This window comes from Corvus cornix, chromosome 2 (assembly GCF_000738735.6).
Source record: "Corvus cornix cornix isolate S_Up_H32 chromosome 2, ASM73873v5, whole genome shotgun sequence".
NCBI lineage: Eukaryota > Metazoa > Chordata > Aves > Passeriformes > Corvidae > Corvus > Corvus cornix.
Window position 1 is genome coordinate 21,460,128 of NC_046333.1, and position 16,016 is coordinate 21,476,143.

At 39.8% G+C, this 16,016-nt stretch overlaps 1 protein-coding gene across 3 annotated transcripts in view; it reads right to left on the reverse strand.

Annotated features, from left to right (window-relative positions):
• Window positions 1–1,841: 1,841 nt before the first annotated feature.
• The window catches only part of COL15A1 (collagen type XV alpha 1 chain), a 116,005-nt gene continuing 101,830 nt past the window's right edge, over window positions 1,842–16,016 (reverse strand). For all 3 annotated transcript variants that reach the window (XM_019285794.3, XM_019285795.3, XM_010398566.4), the window contains 10 exons: window positions 15,722–15,771; window positions 13,880–13,990; window positions 12,376–12,520; window positions 8,871–8,935; window positions 7,765–7,893; window positions 7,541–7,600; window positions 6,286–6,345; window positions 5,202–5,387; window positions 4,088–4,203; window positions 1,842–3,751 (listed from right to left, as the gene is read on the reverse strand). In XM_019285794.3, the coding sequence (XP_019141339.2) occupies window positions 3,535–3,751; window positions 4,088–4,203; window positions 5,202–5,387; window positions 6,286–6,345; window positions 7,541–7,600; window positions 7,765–7,893; window positions 8,871–8,935; window positions 12,376–12,520; window positions 13,880–13,990; window positions 15,722–15,771 (1,139 nt within the window). In that variant the 3' untranslated portion in view covers window positions 1,842–3,534. The remainder of the gene's footprint in view (window positions 3,752–4,087; window positions 4,204–5,201; window positions 5,388–6,285; window positions 6,346–7,540; window positions 7,601–7,764; window positions 7,894–8,870; window positions 8,936–12,375; window positions 12,521–13,879; window positions 13,991–15,721; window positions 15,772–16,016) is intronic.

Here is a 16,016-nt window from a genome sequence, read left to right on the forward strand (position 1 = left end):
TAATGAGGCATATTAGGAGTAGGATAGGGTGGTGTTATGGTGTGGCGGTTTTTTTTTTTTAATATGGATACAGTGGAAGGGAATCTGGCAAGTAAAATTTTAGATCAACTGGTAACAGTGGAAGTGTCACCAAGGTGCAGAATAGGCCTTTTAAGATGCAGCAAATATCAGCCCTCTAACTGGTTAAAAAAGGGAGGCTAGGTTCAGATTAGAGGATCAAAGTACTTAAGTAAATGTTCATCTAGAAATATTTCTATCTCTGGGCAGCTACCATTGAAGCATTAAGGAGAGACAGCAGAGAGGAGCTGTTAGAGTGCAGGCTCGAACTGTGTATCAGACAGCAAATAACAGCGAAACCCCAATCAGATGTTTTTAGGATGCATGCATGGCATTAATTCCAGTACTTGAACACCAAAATAAAGTTGCAATTCTAGCAACTAATTTTTTAAAAATCTAGGAGACAGATTCTCTTCTCCAAGACAATGCTGGAGTGAAAACAGGAATTGCAAGTGTTAATGCAGAGGTAATACCTAAATCTCAATGCCAAAGAGGAGGAACTGTGGAATCTTCCAGGCAGGACACACTGCAACTCATTCTTTCTTCTTTCACTGCACAGCTCAGAAGCAAGGCTGGCAGTCTTTGATTATACCAAAATGAGTTTTGTTAATTGTCAGTCCTTTGAGATGTATGTGCTGCACTGCAGAAACTCACAGGTTTGGCTTGATTATAGCAGCAATGGGAGGAGAAACTTCTCCTCTCACTGCAGTTCTGGGCAGAGCAGCACACTACTGATAGATGGTAACATGACATGGTTTGTGATTGCCCAGAGAAAAGATCCCTGAACTGAGAAGGACGAAAGACCTGCTGATTACCTACTGCTAACAAAACCAGTGGGCCAGAAGACGATTTTGGGGTATTCACAATTCAGTACTATTTGGACTTCTACATTTATTTCTTGCGCAGTTACTGTTTTCAACCTTGCTCTAGTGCTCTCTTGGTGATTGCTTTGCCTTATACACAGTTTCTTACCTGAATTAGCAAATGTTCTTCCTTAAGTGCACCTGACCTTTGTGTTGGAATCGTGCTGAAAAAAGTACTCTTCTTTGATATAGAAAGCTAAAATATTCTAAGTATTGGGCTAATTTTTTTCTCTGTCATATCCTTGATGAATATTATTTTTTCTTTTCAATTATACTAGGGAATCTAAAGAGCATCACTGGCTTTGAAAAAAAGTGTGTGTTGTTGTTGTTGTTGTTGTTGTTGTTGTTGCTTTCCCCAAGGGAAACTTCATTTTTCTAACAGATTTCTCATGCCATTCTCTGGTAAAAGTATCTCCCTTTGTATGTGAGCAACCCTGTGAACTCAGCACCACAGCAGCCCAGGTGGTGCATGGTTCATGCTCTGTATTCTGTTAAAGGATGTGCAATAAATTCCTGTAGCCTGCAGATCAATGTTAGAGGTGGAAAGCAAACACTGAGAGTTTTTTAGCAACTTATTGATGATGCTTAACCATTTCAGTTCCCTGCTAAGCTCTGTTCAGGATACAGAGACGGGTTAGCTCTGTGACAGGACTGGCATAAACATCTCTGGATGCATTTTGCTGGACCCAACTTAAACTCCAGTTCAGTATCTTCTAAAACCTGCATGTTTTCATTAGTCTTCTCTCGTCCGCTTTCACAGAGCTCTTCTGTGTGATCCCATGGCCCCACCACCTCTTGTCACTGCAACTCCAGGCAAAGAGATAGCCCACTCCCCGAGGGTTGCTCAAGCTCAGGAGAGGAAGAGTAGGGACTGATGTGGATGACTGGCTGCAAGCAAAGACCACACTGGCCCGTAAAGGATTAAAAGTAGATGGTTCCTGCTTGAAGCAGGTAAGAGCACTTTATTTCCCCCTCTTGAACCTTCTGTGACTCAGAGTGAAACCCTGCTGTACATAAATAACTCTTCCAGCTCTGTGAACTGGAGGAATTTGGCACAAGCGTGCTCAGTATTTTAGGAAAGTCGACTATAAATGAGTGCAGTGAATTGTTATGCATACATTTTAAATGTAATACAAATAGCTTTTGCCTTATTACCATGTTGTATTAATGGAGTAATTTACATTTTTTACTTTTCCAGAAAAAAATGAAGATATCATTCAGCTGACCCTGGGAAATAAGCTTTTATAATCAATCAGAAAAATAAAGCTGGATTTCAAAATATTTAGTTATATAATTACATCATTTTAGTATTGTAAGCGTGATTTGCTTTTGTTTGTTGACAAAAGCTTCTAGTTATTTAACACTCTATTTGTCAGCAAATGAACATGTATTTCCCACACGGATTCTCATTTAAATCTTTAAAAAAAGGATAATGTGGAGTTTGACCTCCACAGTCACTGCCTGATAAAACATAAGTAAATACATTGTATAAAGTATACAGTAGACAAATATATCAGCAAAAGACTTCAGATATTTTGATGATACTGTTAGTGAAGAATATTACCATTTCCTGATCATTCCTATAATTGTTGCAGTTATTTTATATTAACAATTCTTTAATTATGTGAATGCCAGAAGGGTAAATTCACAAAAAGGAAAATCAGTTTACATATAACTTAGTGGGATAACAGTGTAGAACCTATTTTAAAGAAACCAGGGCAGACATATTTAATTCGTCAGTCTGACACAAAAGGAAACAACTTCCTCTAATATGCAATGAAATAAATAAAGGTCAGGTGGTTCATTTGTCTGCATTTCTTTGCTCAGTTCTACCAGTTAAACAGGATGTTTTCTATTAACATTGCTTTCAGGTATCCTGGTAACAATAGCACCAAAATAAAGGCCAGATTTTGTCTTACGTGAAATTCACTCCTCCTGCATAAAGTCCTACGCCTAGAATCTGCAAAGAGAAAAGCTGAAATAAGATGTGAGAGCTGCTATATTTCTGTGTAACCACCAGGCTGAGATCCGTACAAGCTTGCAGGAATCAGGTACTCGGCTTCCACTAAAACTCAGAGGAGGTGAGCACCTTTGTTCTTAAAGCTTTGTTTTGCAAATGCAAGCTCTGTGAGGCATAAGAGCCTCCCAGTATTTGCTGTATACATGAGTATATATGAACGGTGCCTTAGGTATTCAAAATCTATGCAAGTGAAAAGGAGAGCACGGAGCATGCAGCTTCTCAGCTGTGAAGCAGCAGCAGCAGCCTTGCTGAGCCCTACTGCTTACAAGGCAGGCTACTGCATGTTCCTCACAGACCACACTCGACTCATGCCCTTAGGTGACCTCCAGCTCAGGCAGAGGAACATGAGTTAACTGTTGGCAAAGTTCGAACCGCATGGGGTTCAAGTGGAAGGAAGGGCTTTAAGCCAGCCATGTGTGCACTGGATGTTCCACCTGACTGGAATGTGGTTTGTGCTGAGGTATGTTTTCTCTGGCTATTTTTTTCCTGAAATGTGCAATTACAAAAATTAAAATATTTACATCATTACAAATGAAATTTCAGTGTCAGCTTTTTCTGTCGTCAAATGGAATATTCCTATGTGCAGCAGGTGAATTATTTTCCTTGGGGATCAGATACAAAACTGTTTTCGATACAGAGAACAATAAACTGATTATTACAGCTATATACTTTCTGGTCAAGAAGCTTCCCTGTGTTCAGCGGCGATGCTTGTCCCGTAGCTCCCACACCAGCTGTGTGCCAGGCTTCACAGTAGTTGCTAACCAGTCGGATCCCATTTGCAGTTGAACCGTGCCATATTACCTTTTGAGGCCTGAAAGGTAACATTAAGAAGTTATTTACTGGAAAATCTCTTTTGCTTTATTCAGATGCACACCTGTACGTGTGGTGATCCACATTCCTTGTGCTTGAAGCAAAGAGTGGTTAGGTAAAGATGAAGACAGAAAGAAGACAGGGAAAGGAGAACATAAGCTGATATCCCATTTCTAGACTATCAGAAATGGCAAAGAAAATGGCATAAAGAAAGTGGGAAATTTTTATCATGTCTAGTACCCCAAGATACTGCTACTATTTCTATTACTATCTGGTAAAAGTAGAAAAAACCCCTTTATATGTAACATATGAAACATAAATGGTAATGCAAACTCACCAAGATGAATCAGTCATGATGTTCCTCCCATCAAAGGAGTATATTGGAACGTGAATGTTGAATTGTCCACCATTTCCATCAAATATAGATTCCCAGTTACTGAAAAGGGTTTCTCCCTGTTAAAATTTCAAAGCCACTTTTACAAACTAAACTAATCCCAAATCTACATCAAATCCCAAGTCTACCTTTATAGACTTATCTGTAAATTGAAAATTAGATCTGTACTTAAGGACACTTGTGATTTCATCTTTCACATCAGTTTCTGCATAATGTTCCTGAACAAACTTGTCTCATCTGTCATCTCTATGCAAATAGCTTTCTGGCCCGTGCCTTTGCCTCAAAGTTGTCTCTCTGTTCTATTGTTGCTTCAAAAATTCAGCTTGATCATCTCCTGTCCTTTTCCTCTGAAGGCATTGTTTGAAAAATTGCTTATAACTACTGCAGCAGTAGAGAAAATACAGACATAACTTGTACTGGAACTTCAGTTGCAGTCACAGTTTTGTGAAAAGTGTTGTAAATGTTCAGGGCAAAACCTTTGCATTTGGCTTCCTCTCGAACTGCTTTTGAGTTTTTCCAGTCAAAGTTGAAACAATATTGTCTTCACAAATTTCTCTCAAGGCTCTCTGTTTGCATGCACTTCAGAGCAGCATCCGTTCAACATGTTCCAAGCATCATGTGTTATTCCTGTAGGTTTCTTTGGCCGCTTGTTCTGGGAGCCAGCCAATGCTACAAAGACATGGTTTGTTTTCCTCAGTTTGAGAGTGTGTCTGTTTATGTGAGACCACAAAATGACTCATGCTCTAGACTCTCCTCTCTGTTTCATTGGGATATATCCAACATCATTCCTAAGCACAGAATTTGCATTTTTCTTAGAAATGAGAAAAATAGGTATTTTATTCTATGATCACACTAAAAAGTAGAACATAATAACTCAGTAGTTTTCTACTTCATCACTACTTTTTTGTTTCTTGAATCTGACTGTGAAGTACAAAGCAAAGCTGCTTCTTTATAAAATGCAGTTTGGGCTGAAACTTGGTGCCTTTGCTATTTTCCAAGATTTTTGGGGAACCTACAGCCTATCCTAAAAAAGCAAGCGCTGAGTACCCATTTTTACCTGAAGATTGACTATTGGCAAATGGTGTCGGTCTGTTTTTCTGACAACTGTGGCCAGATCTTGCAAGTGCGATGAGAGGAAGGCTCTATAGGTAGATGTCAAACCCGCAAGCTGGGCCTGCCGAAAACACTGAAAATCTGCTCGCATGTCACCAGACAGTGGGAAGTTCAAAGCCACCAGATGTAACTGGAAGAAAAAAGAAGAAAAGGCACCATTTTAGAAAAAGTTTATGACACTAGGAAGACATATATTGGAAATAAAACTGTGCCCCCTCCTCCTGCCGGTACAGAACATGTACCCTTCATAACAGGTATGAAAGTTATTTGTTGCCATAACATTACATTTCTCAGAGCCATGAAACCCTTAGGAGATATACCAATTTATCTTTCAACATTAAGGAAACCATGAAGATTATATACTCCTAAAAATAAAAATCTTTTAAAAGCAGCTAATATTTTTAATCGAAAGTCTTGGAGTTTCCACATGAACAAAATCCCAAATCCTACAAACATTGAAAAAAGTAGTAAGAAGTGACTAGATACCATTTAAAAATACAAGAAGTAGCATGCTTAGGTCAAGCAGCACAGATGCATGAACTAATTTACATTCTTGCTTTTTTTTTTCTCTTTGGTTTAATTTTTTAGATATAACTCAGTTACCTTGCTTTCTTTGTCTAAATATTTTAAAGTCTTTTAAATAAAGGCTTAGGTTCTAAAGTGTCTATCTAGGCCAAGCAGCACCATGAAGTTTGAAAATATTGTAATGAATATTTTAATTATTTAATTGTTACACTATTGTTAGCTTAGAAGTTACTCTGTGTTGTAGATTCAATCACTAAGTGAAGAGGTATTCCTAACTCAGAGTCAGGATTTTTTTTCTTTGAGATGGGATGATGAAAACAGATCTGGAGGGAAGAATTTCAAATTGTGTCTGAGATGTCTAAACAAGTTAAAGAAGTGTATTTGTAAATTTCTGAAGTAAAATCTCTGAGTTTGAAGAGCAAATATCACAGCTGTCCCTCAAGATGCAAACTATCACATTACAAAGCACAGCTCTGCAGCTGCAATACAGATCTCATACTTACTGCTGGTTTTCCATTGTTCATATTTGATATTGGTCTCAGTGCTGGAATAGACTGAAATCCCTGTTATTTGAACACAAGCAAAAAAAAAAATCAGAATTTTAGACACTCAGTAATTTTTAAAATAAAATTTAATCACTGCATCACTGGAGTCCTGCATGAAAGCAGTCTGCTCTTGGTAGGAGCAGAAGAGCAGTTGAGGAAAATCAAAACTGAAAGGGTAAGGAGGATGTGAAAACAGAAAATGTAATGGGTGGAAACACTTCTCAACGCGGTTAATTGTTTTGGGAGAAGCAAAGTTTTCTTCCCTAGTTATGGCAAGTATGAGTAATAAGCCACCAGCTGTAGCAGATGGGAAACTCAAGTGGTGTCAACTGGAGGCTGCAGACAACTTCTGATAACATGAGGTCTAGACATTTTGCCAGTGTGCTAGGTGAATTTCTTCTTGACCTACTCTAACTGTTTTTTATTTCTTTCTGGCCGTCTTCCTTCTCGCTGCTCCTTCCAAGCACTCTCTTGCCCTTTCATTTTCTCAGCAGACAAATTAACCTGTCATCAACAAAACCTTTCTCTATTCCCTTTGTCACTTCTTGGTTTTCATTCTCCTGCAATTTTTTGGGACAGACAGCATGTTCACATGCAGGTTGGTACAATAACTTGCAGAATGGGGTCGGGTCCAAACTAACAATTGAGGCTTTAGAGTACACCCTCTGCATGCTGCAGGGTAAGCTACATTCAGGTGATGATTATGGTACTCTGAATACAGGACTATAACCTTTCAAAGAAAATCTTGAAGGGAATCAGGGCTTGATATGACTGATTCCAGGATTATGAAACAGAATTCTGTGGGTTTGTGATTTTTTGTTTGTTTGTTTTTCGTTTGTTTGTTCTCTTCTGTTTTTTTTTTTTTTTTTTTTGGTGGTGTTGGCTTTTTTTCCTTTTTTTTTGTTTTGTTTGGTTTTGTTTGTTCATTGTGTTTTTGTTTGGTTGGTTTCTTTTGGTTTTTTGTGGGCAACTTACTTGTTCTGCTTTTTGTAAATGTGGCTTTGTCTCCATAGTGTTTGGAGTCTCAGAAGATACAGGAAACAGATGACTGTCCAAGCAAATCAATTTGCAAGCTTATGTAGTGGTAGGATGCTTATTTCGAACTGACAAATCTCAGTGGAAAATCACATTGTGCAGAGATCTGCATACAACTTCTGCCAAGTGTATCATGCATCTAGACTCAGTTTTTTATGGTCCAATATTTTGTACTTACATGGCTTGATATGGCTGGAGGAGGAAGACTGTCAGCAGGGATAGGAATTAGCTCACCAAGCTGAAAGAACCAAAAAGGAGAGTAGAACAAAACCATATCACCAGGAGCTTCTGAACTCAAAAAAAGGAGTTGCACCCACACTTCTCCTCCTCTGTAAAAATATCTCCCTCAGTTTCATTGTGAGGAAGGGAGTTGGAAAGGATTAGGATGTAGTGCAGTAGTACCTGCAATTTTCTCCATCCATTTCGAACACGGATAAAAACCTCACTGGTTTCCCTCAGATAGATTAGTGTACCTTCTGCTACATAGTGAACTTTTTCCAACATACCCTCAATGTTTTGGAACGTCGTAACCTGTCAAATAGGAAAATGAAACATACTTCATCAGACACACAAAACATTTTGCAAGTTAAGTAGTCTCATTTGGACACATAAATGTCAAGACCTCTTCTGCAGGAAATGCTCATAATGTCAGTTTTATGTAATTTAATCCATAAGGGATTCATATTCAGTAATATAAGTATCTTGCTACTTTGGCATACCAGCATCATCATTCTGTGGATTCTAGTAGAACTAGAGCAATTTTGTACAAATTTTTTGCAGAGTGAAGATCATTGCACTGCTACAATTTAGCATCCTAGGTCAAAATGGCAGAGTTCAGAAGAGAACTACAGTAGGTTAAAATTGGGGCAAGTTTCAGGAAAGTGTAAATTCTTCCACATTTTTTTTCTCATTTCCTCATTGTCAGAAAGCATATTAGTACTTTATGAATAATGCAGACCCTACTATAGATTTGTACATTTTTTTAATCTTAGTTTTGACCTAAGTAAGCTTGGACCTTCTATCTGAGAGAGTAGCTCCCAGCCTGCAACTACAGTCTTTGGTCCTGGGGCACAAGTCTTTGAACATTTGTTTCTCCCCTGAGAATTGCAATGAATGCCCTCTGCTAGCTTGAATAGGGGTTTTTTGGGGTGGTTTGTTTGTTTGTTTAGTTGGTTTTTTTCCCCCAGAAACTATGAATTCTTAATTTAGAAATTACTAAGACTTCTGTCTTAGCTGGTTTTTTTTCTTCATGGATATCTTGGATCCAATTTTGATTTGTTTCATAATGTAAGAAAAGGAAAAAAAATTACAGATATTCTCTGGCACAATGATTTTTAGATTTTCTAGGGAAATCTACAGTTTGCATCTCAAAATTATGTGGTTTATAAAACATTGTAATAAATAGAAACACAGGATGGAACTTTCTCTCCTCTTTCAGTGCTACCAGTGACCACCAAAAGTCTTGAAGAAAATTTTCTATAGCAAACTTCCTTATTTTGCTCTCTTACCAGATTCCTGGTGGCAGGTGACCCTGGCTCTCCAGGAGGACCTGGTGGCCCAGGCATTGCAGCTGCTAAAATAAAATAAGCATACAATACATGCTGAAGGTCATCTTTTTTGAGAAAAAATGTGAGTGACATAAAGAAAGAACTTAGTGGTGGTGTCCAGGAGCAGTGGAAGTTTTAAATAGCCATAGTCGTGTCCTGAATAGCTCAAGTCAACTACAGAAAATACATTCTAAGGATTTTTTTAGAAGCAATGACGAAACAGTCTTTTCTCTGTTGTTTTGGGATGTTAAGGCCCACAGATTGCAATCTGTTGTAGAAACTGCAAATGAAGAACCAGACCCACTTAAGCTGACCAGAATGCTCTTCTGCTGGCTAGTTCTTCTGCATGTGGAAGAGGAAGAACTTTTTGCTCCTGCCCATATAAGCTTTGAGGGAGTAATTACATCTTTTGCTCTAAAGGCAAATAAAAATTTACTTTTCCTTAGATGAAAAATTCACGTGTAAGCTTAGCTTATGTTTCAAAGTGAAGAAGAATTCTTCGAGGGTATGAACTTGGACTTCTAAGAATGTAGTCCACACCACCTACTATCTGTGTCTACTCCAAAAGCAAATTTCTTCTCCTTGAGCCATTTTCTGGAGTAAAAACTTCTTTCTTTTAAGGCAGGAAAGATTCAAAGATATGGAAGACTGAAAGCATGCATTTTGTGCAAGTGCATGGCATGGTAATGGACCTTTGAAGCTGTTTGTAAGAAGGAGCTTCTACACAAGGACCTCGCTTGTTGGTTTTTGTGAAACCCAGAGGAGCCTTGAAATCACCTTTTACAAACTGTAGAATCTATGTGCTGAGGCATTTGCAAGGATACTCCAGAGCAGGTCCTTCATGCCAATGGCAGGGGGAAGGGGGCCAGTTCTCAGAAGTGTTTAGAGCTATTTACCTGCAGATAAGCTATTCCTCTTTCCTCATATTACAATATGTGAACCCCATACTACAGTATGTGAACTTCATAATTTTAGATAGTAATAGCTTTAAAAGAGATAACTGAGCCTTGAAGATAGGAAATAAATAAGCATCTGTTCTTAACATTTAGTAAAATGTGCGTTGCCTAAAGAACCTTTTTACAAAGCAAAGAGCATAATGTGTAGGAGGATGATGAAGACTAATGGCAGAGAGCATAAATGAAAGTATAGGGATGAAATACTACTAATAATTTGTTTTGTCTGACTGGGTCTCTTAGCTAATATCCAGAAGTGCTTAATATAAATTACACAGGAAAAGGCCTGAAGACCTTTATGACCTTCATGGATGCTGTGGATCTGTCCATATCGTGATGATCAGGGGCTGATTCACATAAAACCTATGTTCCAATGTTGAACATATTAAGAATTTTTTCTTTCTCAAATATTATTCAGAGGATGAATACTTCTGATAGACACTAATTTAATAATATTGACTGGATGACAGATTGGAAATCTCACCTGCTGTATAAACAAGGCTGACCAGGTTCAAGAAATACCTGGAGAGAGCAAATTGAAGAGAGAGATATTTTCTCCCCAAACTAGTATACTGGAGGTACAGCTCTTATGGTAAAACAGGCTAATTGTTAGTTCTCAGGAACAGAGATCTGTATTTGCTAAACCTGTTGAAACTTTAGGAAGAACAGATCTGTGTTACTCCCTTTCTGCTAGTAAACCATCTTCAGATGAGATTAAGGAATGGTCTCCTCTGGTTTTACCTGGCTGGATTGCCATGCTGGTCACAGTTCCTAGAGGGAGGAATCAGCCATTTTCTCAGGCATACCTGCCAAGTAATGTCAGAGGAGCCCAGGACCCCATCCACCAGAACCCAAGGCTGGACATTAACAGTATGAGGCTTGTCACTAGGAAACTTGTGACCCAAAAGGAGTCAAAAGCACAAATGTCTTGAACAGTGACACTTGATTTCTAGCCACATACTCCCTTTGATGTCACCTTGTTTTCAAAATTCCTTCTTGATGTGACTATTTGTGGCACATTTTGCTCCTTTTCTAACCCAGTAAGTTGAAAACCATTAAAGGCAGAGTAAGCAACCTAAAGTTTCATTTCTATTCAGCATTTGCATAGCAACTAGTTTTCAGGAGCAGTTCTCCAGCAGTCTCATTCTAGATCTAAACTCTACCATGGGTACTGCCCTTTGATCAGAGAATGAGAGAAGCACTTGGGTTGGAAAAGACCCTTAAGATCATCAGTGACACCCAGCACTGCAAAGTCTACTACTAAAACATGTCCCTAAGTGCCATGGTTACACTTCCAGGGATGGTGACTTAACCACTTCCCTGGGCAGCCTGCTCCAGTGGCAATCCTTTAGGTGAAAAAAAATTTCTAATATCCAGTCTAAACTTCCCCTGGTACAACTTGAGGCCATTTCCTCTATTACTGTTGTTTGTTGCCTGGGAGAAGAGACTGTCCCACCTGGCTACATCCTCCTTTTAGGCTTTTGTAGAGTGCTAAGGTCTCCCGAGTCTCCTGTTCTCCAGACTAAACACCCCCAGCTCCCTCAGCCACTCCTCATCGGACTTGTGCTCCAGACCCTTCCCCAGCTTTGTTGCCCTTCTCTGGACACACTCCATCACCTCAATGTTGATCTTGTAGTGAGGGCCGAGAACTGGACACAGCACTCGAGGTGTGGCCTCACCAGCGCCAGGTACAGGGTTGATCACTGCCCTGGTCTTGCTGGCCACACTACTGCTGATACAGGCCAGGATACCACTGGCCTTCTTGGCCACCTGGGCACTGCTGGCTCATGTTCAACAGCAGCCAATCAGCACCCCCAGGGCCTTTTCTGCTGGGCCACTTTCCAGCCACTCTGTCCCCATCCTGTGGAGCTGCCTGGGGTGGTTGTGACACAAATGCAGGACCTGGCACTTTGCCTTGCCAACTCTCATACAGTTGGCCTTGGCCCATTGGTTCAGTCTGTCCAGATCCATCTGTAGAACCTTTCAGCAGACCAACCTTCCTGCCCAACTTGGGGGCAAACTCACTAAAAGGTGCATTTGATCCCCTACCCAAGATAATTGATATTGGATAGGTCTGGACTCAATACTGAGCCCTGAGAAAAACCCCTTGTGATGGCCACCAGCTGGATTTAATTCCATTCCCCACAAGAAGAGTGTTTTGGCCCAAATTTAGCCAGCTGCTCAATTTGATGGATTTTGCAAAGCTTTTCTCAAAGTAACCTGTCTCTGCTATGCAGATTTCCTCCGAGCCACAGCAAGATCTTTCACGCAATAGCACTGCCCTGGCACTAGTCAGTGGAAACTGTCTGCAGAGAAATTGTCCCTTTCGTGCTCTTAGCTCCAACTCAACCCCAGGAGAAATTGGTGGAGGGCAGGAGGAGAGCAGGGAACAACCTGATTCAGATATGCAGAGAGGGTGGGCAGGTGGGACAACCTGCCAGGTGTGAAAGAATTGGTGATGTGTGGGTTGTGCGCACATGGCTGTACACTCACCTATGCAGGGAAAAGCTCACCTGAGCCATATATTGCAGGGGGGCCTGGTGGTCCAGGTGGTCCAGGTGGGCCAGGAGGTCCAATTTTTCCATAACCTGGTAAGCCAGGTAGGCCAGGTAACCCTGGAGGTCCTCTGGGTCCGACAACTGAGTCCCCTTTTGGTCCCTGCCAGTGATGAAAAGTATTTCCTTGAATGTATTGGTTTCACTGCTGCAGGGCCATCATTTCTGGTGGCAACATTTACCAAATGCCTGCCATTACACTGCCATTTAGACATGAGTCTGTAATTTTCTCCAAGGAGGCATGGGTATAATGGAAAAGGAAAATTTAACCACATATTGAATTAAAGTCAAGGATTTAAATTTCAGAAAGCTTTCTGAAAATTCTCATACCTATCCCTGAGCAGCTGATAGCTGCAAAACTCTCAACAGTGCTCTCAAAGTCCTGGATCTCTACTCTGCTCACGCTGAGACTGCTTGCTTTGATGGGCTCAGAGAGTTTGTGGAAAACTTTAATGTGAAATATGTCTGTGCAGGGTGTACACCTCATGACGAGTGCTGTCTTCTCCCTCCTGTGATCACGTTAGCCCTTAACCTCTCCAGCTGCCAGACTTGCAGAATAAAAAGGCTCCAACTCTCTTCATTTCCAGTTTAGCAGCGTGTCCTCAGCCTGACTGAGGAGGGCTTGTGCTCCCCATGCTCACACCATCCTTCAGACATGGAACATTGGACCTTGGAGCTCAGCTGTGCTGTTCAGCTCCTTCTTGCCAGTAGAACAGTTTCTGAACAGGGACATGGTTCTCAGCAATGTGGAATAGAACCAGGGGATTTTTGAGGGTGGTCTTGCTAACCTGACACTTCATCCTCAGCTGTGGCCCACTCATTCATGGTTCTTGACACAGAAATGGCAATACAGGAATGCAATGCACATATTTGTTGCCAGATGTCAGGGATAAACTTGTTTCCAAAGAATTAGTGCATTTTATTCCAAAGCAGCTGTGGTGGCAATTGCCAGAAGATAAAATTAAAAGGTAGACAGTAGAGAGTGGCTGAATTTTATAGAAATGATCCAGATGGCTACACACTGGTCTCTTCATTCATGTTTTTGGATTACTAGGAAAATAGGATTAATTATTTAGATGGCCAGTAACTTTCAAGTCAGCCTCTGACTAACTTTATATGGCCTATTTTGGTATTTACGGGGGCGCAAGTAGTAGCATCACCAACTATATAAGATGCTTTGATTTGTAATGCTATTAATAGAATGGTCTACATACCAGTGTAGATATATGAGACAGCTGAGCACAACATTACATCAGTATTTCATAGCAGAGCAATTCTATGCACAACAGTGAAGTGTCCATGTTTATGCTCAATGCAGTTCTCTCCTATTCACCTAATGCTTAACATGTAAGTTTTTATATAGTTCCTAGCAATCCTGATGTTTGTCTCTTTTTAGTGTCTTCTAAATTAATTCTAAGTGGGTAGTGACAAATATTCCCATTCTACAACTTGCATGACTCACAATTAATCCCGGTCTTCCCGGTGGTCCAGGAGGTCCTGTTAGAAAAAACCCGCCATTTGGTTCTCCCTTTTCTCCTTTTACACCAGTGACTCCATTGTCTCCTTTTTCACCCTTCGAAGAAAATACATTTTAAAACGTTGAGCTGAAGTGAAATGAGAACACAATGCACTGAACTTTTAAATTTACATGAAATCTCTGAGTTTGATAAAGAAAACACCTGCTTGAAATGTTTTTAACATCACTTTCTTCTTCTGTGATATGGGATGAAAAAGGAATGCTTTCTCTATTGAGGCTGCAAGGCTCTCTCAGGGCAAAGGCTAGGGGAGGTGTGATTAGGTGGAGGCAGAGAAAATGCCCCTGTTGCTGTTTCCTGCTATTCTGCCCAGCAAAACCTTGTTCAGCGCTGTAGCTGGAGGCAAAGAGAGAGTTGGAGGGAGCATAAAAGCCTGGCTTTGTGCTTTCCTCCATCACCAAGGAAAAAGCAAAGCAAGATTGTCATCGATTGGGCAGCTATTTGAAAGTATGTGAAAAAATGAACAGAGCAGGATGGGGATGTGTACCAGGATAACAGAAGGGACACCACACAGAACTGTAGACACTTTTAACTGCATGTCTTCTGCTCTGCATCACTGATTATCAGTTAGTTTGGGAAGCAGAGCAATAGGTAAGAAGAAACATTTACGTACTATATTATTATCTGTCTGTGCAAGATGAGCCACAGCATTTATACATTCCTCCTCACATTATTTTTTTCTGTTTGTCTGCTTTTTCCCCCCTTCAATTTTTCTTTTTTTTTTGGTCTACCTTTTTCATGTTTCTGAGAAATAAACCTGTGGATAGAAGAGGCAAAGGGCAAAGCAAGAATGGCAGGTAACTGCAGACAGCCAGAGGACTTTTAGTCTTTTAGATTCCCAGTAAACATGACTCAAAAGGTTTCTTTATGCCAGGCCTTTTTGGGGAATTGAAGGACTAGACGAAAAATGAGTTCTTGACAGCTAAATCTGTAAAGCTACAGACATTACATTATAAGGTCGAAGAAACCATATCAGCTTCGCTGATACACAGGACACTTTATGCCATCAGAATAACTTGGGTGTACTCTGCCAAGCAGAAGCAAAATCCTAAAACCAGGCAGCTCTAAGAGTCCTTCCAAGACTCTATCAGCACAACACTTTTGGTAGCATCTTTCAATGAGAACTTGATTCAATTTTTTTTCAGTTTTTCTACTGATAAAGAGTCTTATTCACTCAAAAACATTTAAAATAATATTAGATTGTTATTATTTATTGTCACTTGAAGTGGTCAAGAGAATAATGGAACAGAGAGAGACCAAACAAATCAAAGTATGGGTATACTTCATTGTAAGAGCTTCCAGGAAAAGTAGTTTCCATAATTTAATTTCATTCAGTGTGCTTAAAAGATAAATAACATGACACGGAAGCTATTTTCACTCCCCTTTCCCCTCACCTAGTGTTCTAGAAGCCCTTTAGATAATGGATGTCTTTTACCTGAGCTGGCATGGAAACAAAAGCATTCATTTAAGGCAGATATGTTAGGTAACAGTGAATTATGACTCACTTTACTACCACTAGGAAGGTAAAAAGCCTCAGTAATAAAGTTTCTCTCAAAAGTAATCTTTATAGACCTCTGACAACTGCTATCTCTACACTTGTAAAAAACTTGCCTATGCAGCTGGAGTTCAAGAAATTAATGTAACTTGTATTTGCTGATGCTCTTATATTTGCATATTTCACCATGTTGCATAGGTTTGTGCTTAATTTATAGCAAAGTACACTTCAAAAAAAGCTTAACAGAACTCAGACACAAATGGGATATAATTACCTTTATGCTATTAATAAAGTGGCTGAAATATGATGGAGGCAGAGGTGGACCTGAAAAATGAAGAAAATACAGTAAAGCACAATAATTATCTGTAATTTTCCTTTTAAAAGCACTGCTGAGGGTATTACTGGTTTAGGAGTTTAAAGGAAAACTATTTACAATAATGGCATTAACCTTTAGATCAAACAGATACATTTAGTTTGGCTACCTAACAAAGCAAGACTTACACATCCTATCTTGTCTGTGCCCTATCTTGTCTGTCACTCCTCCACCTTAATAACTTCTGAATCTGATT